The sequence below is a fragment of the Sceloporus occidentalis genome, unplaced genomic scaffold (genome assembly GCF_023333645.1).
Source record: "Sceloporus occidentalis isolate IW3139 unplaced genomic scaffold, rSceOcc1.0.p SCAF_38, whole genome shotgun sequence".
NCBI classification, from domain to species: domain Eukaryota; kingdom Metazoa; phylum Chordata; class Lepidosauria; order Squamata; family Phrynosomatidae; genus Sceloporus; species Sceloporus occidentalis.
This window is the reverse complement of record NW_028317018.1, coordinates 1,350,001-1,358,596: the sequence shown is the minus strand read 5'-3', so window position 1 is coordinate 1,358,596 and position 8,596 is coordinate 1,350,001. Positions and strand designations below refer to the sequence as shown.

Sequence of the window (8,596 nt, the reverse complement as noted above, 5' to 3'; positions counted from 1 at the left end):
AGACCGAAGGAGAGAGTAGCACTAAAACAATTAACTTTAGGATCATAAGAAAATGGTTTAATAATTCAATGAGGAGGACTACTGAGAGGGTTTAACAGCAATAGACACACGCGCTTGGCTATCATACGGTCGTGTATAAACGGTAGGATATCGATGCATACGTATAACTGGGGTGCATGAATTCTAAGTGCACCTCCCAGTCAGACTTTAAACATATCTGAGAAATAGTTTGGCACCCGTGAAATCGTGGGAATCAAGAAAAAAAAATTATGATTCTCTGGAAAATCCTCCTATTTCCTATGCTTTATTTTAGAAATCAATGGCAAAGCAAGTGTAAACATGCAGCGATATTTAAAGGCAGTTATACCTATGTTTCCTCTGGGAGAACAAATAAGTGGCCAACAATCCTTTACTATAAACGTGTGAGACACCCAGATGGTCGGATTTCCTTAGAACTCTTCTTAAACCTGTTGGACTATTCCTTTCATGCAACAGATTATTTAGTGCTGTAAGAATGTAAGAATGTTAAAGAGACACTCCAGCTGTCATATGCACTTTAATGCATATGATAGGTCCCCAGCAGGAGTACTCACAGAGGACTTTAATATGCATTATTCTATAGTATGGGTATCAGGGACAATTTACCGTCTTTTTAAGATGTGGTAATCACCATGACCAAAATTATCTAGGTCTCTTTAAAATATTTTGTTAGTTGATATATCTGACCCAGTTCCCAGCTAGGGCATTACTATGCTCTGTGCAGTTATATTTTTGTGGGGGGAAAAAAACACAACTATGTATTTAATAAACCATTTTAATAAGATTATAAGTAGTTTGTACACACGCCATTTGATTTTAGATATATAGTGTGTCTCCAGGTGCTTTCAAAACAAGCACAGATGCAAAGCTGGAATCCTACACTGCTCCAGTAACGGTCCCAGAGCCTCACAAGAACACTTCAGTTTTTGAAAGCTGCAGAGCCATCAGAAGACAAGGCTCACTCCACAGTTGTGATTGCAAAACACTTCAGCAAATAGATGGTTCATCTACTGCTTGCGCTCCTTCAGTTACAGCTTTAACACACTTAGCCATCGTCTGTGATGCCCTGGTGATGGGATCTGTAGAAAGTTTTAAAGAGATGAATGTGAAGAAGTACATGTTTTATTTACGTAGGCGCATTTAAAACATTAAAAAGGTGTAAAATGGCCACTCTGGCATTACTAACCGGTCATGTAGAAATCTTTAATTGTCAACTGTGGGGCTAGCAGAGGATCTGCAAGCAACTGCTGGTTAACAAGCTGGAACAAGAACAAGATTCATGGTGTTCAGATAAATGTGGTGGATTTTCAAGAAAACCATCAGATCATGAATAGCCAATAATCACCATACCTTTGATAACTCTGTTGCTTGCTTGAAATAATTTGCTTCTTCCACCTCGTCATATCGTACCAGGTTCGGCGATACTTCCTCTAACCTTTTATTAACTCCACTGTTATCATCATAGGGGAGGGTCATACCTGCCACCTTTTAAAAAGGAACACAAGGTAAATGACAGGCCTTTCATTCCATCACATTAACACGATGCAACCTACTTTGGCAGAGTTGAAAAGGATCAGCATGGGGGGGGGGGGGGGGACAGCTCCATATTTACATGCACGCAATGTCACAAAGTACCTCTGAAAGGGCACGGATAATTCTCCAGTCCTCTCTCGCTAGGTCAGGTGGAGTCACAGCCACAAATGTCCGTTGGGCTCTACCTTCTGTATTTACATAGGTAGCAGATTTCTCTGTGTAGGCAGCTCCTGGAAAAATCACATCTGCCATGGGTGCTCCCACATCTCCATGATGACCTGAAAATAGGCATGTCAATGAAAAACTGTAATCTAAAGCTAGAAATTGTAATGCTGACAAAAACTCTAGAAAACATCACCAAATTAATGAAAGAAAAAAAAAGACTACCAAACATTTGAAATAATTGCTTGTAGTGACTGGTAAATATTAAGTGGCAGGCTGCAATCCACATATATGTTACTTAAATTAATTGGCAACTCTTCAGATTTAAATCCCGTGGTGTAGAAGCACCAAAGTACATGATGTCTCCCCAGCAAAGAGAACATATTGTGTTATGAAGAAAAAATGGACATGTACCCCTTTCTAAAGTACTGTTATACATAAGACCTTTGATCAAGAATACATTGCAGTGATGGACAGGACATTCACAACACTTTGGATTTTGACCTGCTAGAGAGATATACACATATACACACACACACACACACACACACACACCTTGATAGATGATGAAGCAGTCTTTTGGCAAATCCTGGCGTGTAATACTGCCAGCATCGGCTCCAAGCAGGAAGAGGACCTTTGGAGGGGTCTTCCGTATGGCATCTACTCCAGGCTTGTATCCAAGATCTAGAGCAGCAACCTGACTTGCAACTCTGCAAATATAAATAGCAGATGTAATGGAAGAACTATAAATAAATAATTTGGGGAAAAGAAAAGTGACATTTACAGCTTTTTAAGAAAAGTATGATTGAACAAATGGTTCTAAAAAAACCCCCCTGTTTTTCGATTTAAACCTAGGCCACAGCCAACAAAGACAGGCAACAAGTACCCTGCAACAGTTCCAAGATTTGGCACATGCATGTATTTTCAAATACTCTAACATCACTCTTAACTCTGGCCACAACTTAATTTTCTCTTCAACCATTTTAACTCCTTCCCGCTTACATCTCTAGGAATTCGCCCATACTATACCTTTCTCTATGGAAACCCACTGATATATATATCTAATAACATATCAAATATATTAATAAATAAAAAAACAAACAAAAAAAAAAACAAACACACAACAATTTACCTGTGTAGGATATTGAGCACTTTCCAATCCTCACCAACTCCACTGCTGACCCTGGCATTTTGTGCGATGGCTGAAACAGCGGCATGAATAGCTGCCCCATCTTTGCGTTGTAAAGCACTGCTACCAACTACCACCATGGGCTTCTTGGCTTGGCTCAAAACCTACAAGCAAACTGTGCAATCTCAGCATATTTCATAATTACATGCAAGCTCACAAGCCGGTACCAGTATTCTTACTCATTATATATGTATTTTTGTTCCAACTGTGCCATACTTTGTATATACATTATAAATACAATTCCCTACTGTTTGTGTAACCACAATGCTATGAGGTACTCACTGTTTTTTTAATCAACACTACTGTCATTAACTCTAGTTTTATGGTGTCATTACTTTTGTTTATTGTAATTATGAATGTCTTTCCAGGATTTTAAAATTATTGGATAGTAACAGTCCAAGATTAGGCTGATTTTTTCCATTAGTCCATGTTACGTTGTTCATGGTGATGGAAAATAAATACATCATTATTCAATGTATGGAATGGTTCTTTTCCACCTTTTATGCCATCTTTCTAACTGGACAATAAAACATCAAATGCATGCCGGATAACGTAGCTACAAAGGAAAATAAAACTAGGGCTGAAACAACGATAAATCGATAACGGAAATAGTTGTCGACGATTTCCGTTATCGATTAATCGAGTGATCGATTCGTTGTTGGCTCCTTTTACTTACCTCCGCGAGCGTTCCCCGCTTCCTCTACACGCTCTGCACTCTCCGCCTTCTTTTAGTTGCGTGACGGATGTGACGCGTTCCGGAGGTAAGTATTCTTCATGTCTGTGCGAACCGCTCTGTGCGAACGGAGCCACTCGCACAGAGCGGTTCGCTCTGTGCGAGTGGCTCCGTTCGCACAGAGCGATTCGCGGGGGTGGGGTAGGCCAGGGTAGGAGACTGAGTGCAGGGCAGAGTGGGGGTGGGGATGCAGGGCAGGGTGTGAGTGTGGGGGCAGGGCAGGAGACTGGGTGCAGAGTGGGGGTGGGAGTGCAGGGCAGAGTGGGAGACTGGGTGCAGGGCAGAGTGGGGGTGTGGATGCAGGGCAGGGTGTGAGTGTGGGGGCAGGGTGTGAGGGCAGGGTGTGAGTGTGGGGGCAGGGCTGGGGGCAGGGCAGAGTTGGAGACTGGGTGCAGGGGCAAAGTGCTGGGTGCAAAGTGCTGGGTGCAAAGTGCTGGGTGCAAAGTGCCAGGGCTGGGGCAAAGTGCTGAGTGCAAAGTGCCAGGTGCAAAGTGCTGGGTGCAAAGTGCCAGGGCTGGGTGCAAAGTGCTGGGTGCAAAGTGCCAGGGCTGGGGCAAAGTTTCTTGAACAGTAATAGTCCACCTCTTTTCAGAATGTTTGGGGTTATTTTGTTTCATAAATATTGTGTTTGGGTTTTTGTACTTTGAAAATATTGTTTTTTTATTACATCATAACAAAATAAGAATGTTAATGTAAATTTTAAGTTGTTTTTTAACATCCAGTTCATTAAATTATTTTAAATAAACTAAAAATTTGCATATTGTTTTTTTTTTATCCGATTAATCGAAAAAATAATCGGCCAACGAATCGATTATTAAAATAATTGTTAGTTGCAGCCCTAAATAAAACTGCAACTACATACACGTTTAAAACAGTTGTGCAGCACTAATAAAACTATGTGGCAAGTAATATACCTGCTGTAGAAAATTAAACTGATGGTGTGAAAGTAAATATATATATAAAAAAAAATAAAAAAATAAAAAAAAATAGTACTTGTTACACACCTTGCTAAAGGGGTGTTTTCCTGATGCAATATCACGGAGTATATGAGGAGATTCTCCCAAGTGGTCATAGGTGTAAGTCAAGTCCACGGAACTTCCCACTACGGCCACCTGTAGCTCATTGTGAAGCCAGCTGCAAAGAAAGAGCAGATAATCCATTCTGGCAACTTGACGTTGAGAACTTTTATCACAATTCCCTTTAAAAGGTTACATTTAACAACCAACCTAAAACAAAAACAAAAACAAAAAAACACAGATCACACACACTGACAGATCTAGGGGTAATTACGTGAAACCCTGGGTTATAGCTGTCCTGGCTGTGTTCATTCTCTGAACCGCTGACCAGTCAGCTGATGTAAGGAGAGTGAAAACAGCAGTTTTATACAGAACGCAACATGAATGAAATATATGCCCAGCAGTCACATCAGCTGTAGAATACATCGTCACAGGTGGTTTTGGCTGAAGATGACCACATCTAACGAATGAGATGAATACGGTACCCTACACTAGTTTTCGGAGGTAACTAAATGTAAGAAACACAAACCTTTTGCGAATCCTTGTATTAAACAAAGGGGCTTCGTATCGAGGGTTTGTACCGATCAACAGCAATAGGTCAGCTTCCTCGACACCGGAGATCTTTGAATTCAGCAGATAACTTGAACGCAGATCAGTGCTGCAATAAACATAGTAAGGCATCCCGATAAGAAAAAACATTTATGTATGTTTCTAGGACAAATCAGCTTCGCAATAGGGAAACATTCTTTTATATTTAACAGTGTATAATGTAGCAAAGGTAAAGTACAGAAGAAGCCTCACATAAAATATATACTTACATGCAATAAACTATTTGGACCAGGTAATTCATGTTCTACAAACATCACTCTTTGGGTAAAGGAAATTGAGGTATACCTCAGCATGTATGCGTGCCCATGTGTGAGATCATGTTAGATGGTTGTGAGAGACATGATCCAGAGGGTTAAGTAGACCTGTAATCTCATTATAAGCCTCCTCAAACATTGGCATTCATCTCAATAACCCTGTAAACTGTCTGCCCCTGGCGACTTCTTGCATCAAATAATAAAAGCATCCTGATGTCTATGACAGATTGGAAAACATACCCCGCTCCGGAGTTGGGGAAGACTTCCTCTGTGCACAAGTTGTCTGAATTCACCCTGTTCAGCAAGTCTTTAAGGGCAATAAGTGCCTCTGCGTCTACTAGTCCTCCAGCAATGGCGGCAACATCTGCACCCTGCACACTCTGCAGCTGAATTGGGAGCATTTCACAATCATTAGGCAGCGCGGCCACCAAATTACAGGACAGAAAAGTTCATTGTTTGAATATGAATATTGCACAGAATGAATTAAAAACTGAAGAAATGCATGCATTTCATTCTTTGTCCAAGATCTATCATGCTTGGAAACAGTTTTATGTTTTCTTTTTTTTTGTTTTTTGTTTTTTTTACACATATAACAAAATCTACTGTAGTTTATTCACTAAACACTGAATTCAAAGATTTCATCACATCGCAATGTAACATTATGCATTTTAACATAGCGAGAGGAAATGTGTCACTAAAACGCACCTCCACTGTATATTTTATACAGACGTGTAGAGTTATAAATGAAAACGTGCTGGCCTTATGTTCACATTACATACGTGTGCCATATTTTTCAAGATACTCAAAAGAAGTGCCATAAAAATCGCCTGTCTACAATACTCCCATAGGACTCTTCAAACCTTTCCCCAACAGAGGCAAAGTAGAGAATAGCATCATATTTGTCAAATACCTCCCAGTCTTTGCTGACGAACAACATTCAGCTGCTCACATTTGCAAAGACAGATGAATAGGCTCATGGCTGACTTCCTAAACTTACATGCATAGATCAATTATCAGCTCCGATGAAGAGGGACGAATAAAATAAAATAAAATAAAAAAAGCAAACACTTACCACACCAGCCACCCGGGTAAGAGCATCTTCCCATGATGCATGAACAAACTGACCATTTTCATCCCTAAGCATTGGCTGGGTCAGTCTCTGGCGTTTCAAACCGTCATAAGCAAATCTGTTGAGTTCAAAAGGTAAGTATTGGGACTTTGGATAGTGTTAATATTGTGTTAATATTCTTTAATTTGCAGGGAATGGATTTTAACTGTTCTCAAATCTCTACAAATCCGCCCCACATATACCTAGCAGCATACAGATAGATAATGGTATAATCCTTAATTAAAATTGGCAAGGTTCCATCCAGAAGCACGTGCCAAGCCAGACAGCCGTCTGGGTTGCCGAAGATGGCCCACTTCCAGAAATGCAGGTATTTCTGATCATCCTTCTGGACACACGTAGGGATGCAATGACAAAGAGGGAGGATCAGTCCTCAAACCCAATCAGGATAAGCCAGGCATTTGTCTCAAGCCCACAATCTCATCCAGCATTAAATCACGAAACACAACTAAGATGTAAAATGAATAAGGCATTAAACGTTATACCTCGTTTTGTCAGAGATCCATTCCTCATTGATTTCCTCATTCATCTTGGGTAGGATTCTCATTACCTCTCCACCTCTGGTACTAACCACAATGTTACTACCAAGAGCATCCAGAACATCAACAGTTTCTGTCTTCCTGTGCAGTAAAAGAAAAGAAACAAGCACATTATAGTTAATGCCATACAAGCGCATGAGCAATAATGTATAAGTAAAAATTTCTTTTAACTTAATGACTCATACGAGCTGTACAGAACTGCCCTATCGAATGTGCTTTGTTCACCAACTTCACAAAAGTTAATAGGACAGCAAAAAGTAACAGGACAACAGAATACACAGTTCTATACATTGGAAAGCTTTCCGATGAGTCCCGATGGAATTCTTTATTTTCAAGAAGCAGTAGGCATGCATGTAATATGGAGTGCCAATACCTTGTTTCCCAAGGACGTGATGTAAACGCATATGGCTTGGAAGTTAATGCCCCGACTGGACAAAGATCTATGACGTTGCCGGAGAGCTCAGACATGAACATTTTCTCTATGTAAGTGCCAACTTGCATTTCGTTTCCTCTTCCAGTAGTTCCCAAATCATCCACCCCAGCAATTTCACTTGCAAACCTGGAAAAGTAGTAACAGTAATAGCTTAAATAACAAAAGCTCACCAGCGTACACTTCAGAATGGAATAGTCAGGCCTTACATGACATAGCACATGTTTAAACACAACTAATGTTACAATACCATGCATGTTTTAAAAAGGTAGAAAACATGGATTCCAACGTCTATATGTTGAAGATTTACCACTTATTACAAACCATGTGAACAATACAGGTAGCCAAAAGGTAAGACCACCAACTGTTGTGAAGGAATGAGAGTAGTTTTACAACAGCATCAGAGCTAAGGGTTAGCTACCTTTGATGAAGATCACTGACCAACCTGTATATGCAGTTGGTCATATTTACCAAGAAGCCATATGTTTTTGCATACTTAACCTTTTAATGAAAAGGCTATCCCTACAGGACCTATGACATACCTGGTATGTCATTGGTTAGAAACACTCCCACATGGCTGGGATTGCGGGGACACCCTACAGAACGCTCCATGACCTGAGCAGTCAGTCTACAGCAGCTCTCTTGCACTTCCGGGCATGTGATTGCTTCTACTGCCAATCACATGCGCAGATACAGTCACATGACCAAGGCAATGCTTGTAAGCACCGCGCTTGTTCCTGGTTCTTTGCCTCACTGTAATTGTGCACTGGAGAGACAACAGTAAGAAACAATGTTCCCCTGGGTCCAAAGAACCAACTTAATATAAAATATATATTTTTCATAACTTGTCCCCAAGGTATATTGAGTAGTGCGGTTGAAAATTAGTTAGTGGGGATTAGATGGAGTTAGGTAGGTGTTGAATGGGGGGTTAACTTTTTAGAAAACATAAAATGAATGAAAATCAAA

General features: G+C 40.4%; 1 protein-coding gene across 2 annotated transcripts in view; it reads right to left on the bottom strand.

Annotated features, from left to right (window-relative positions):
- Nucleotides 1-1,026: 1,026 nt before the first annotated feature.
- Nucleotides 1,027-8,596, bottom strand: part of LOC149290595 (NADH-ubiquinone oxidoreductase 75 kDa subunit, mitochondrial-like) — a 24,400-nt gene continuing 16,830 nt past the window's right edge. For both annotated transcript variants that reach the window (XM_089488503.1, XM_089488504.1), the window contains 12 exons: nt 7,574-7,759; nt 7,147-7,281; nt 6,608-6,722; nt 5,776-5,921; nt 5,202-5,330; nt 4,661-4,790; nt 2,867-3,027; nt 2,290-2,444; nt 1,675-1,850; nt 1,390-1,524; nt 1,226-1,298; nt 1,027-1,118 (listed from right to left, as the gene is read on the bottom strand). In XM_089488503.1, the coding sequence (XP_089344629.1) occupies nt 1,027-1,118; nt 1,226-1,298; nt 1,390-1,524; nt 1,675-1,850; nt 2,290-2,444; nt 2,867-3,027; nt 4,661-4,790; nt 5,202-5,330; nt 5,776-5,921; nt 6,608-6,722; nt 7,147-7,281; nt 7,574-7,759 (1,633 nt within the window). The remainder of the gene's footprint in view (nt 1,119-1,225; nt 1,299-1,389; nt 1,525-1,674; nt 1,851-2,289; nt 2,445-2,866; nt 3,028-4,660; nt 4,791-5,201; nt 5,331-5,775; nt 5,922-6,607; nt 6,723-7,146; nt 7,282-7,573; nt 7,760-8,596) is intronic.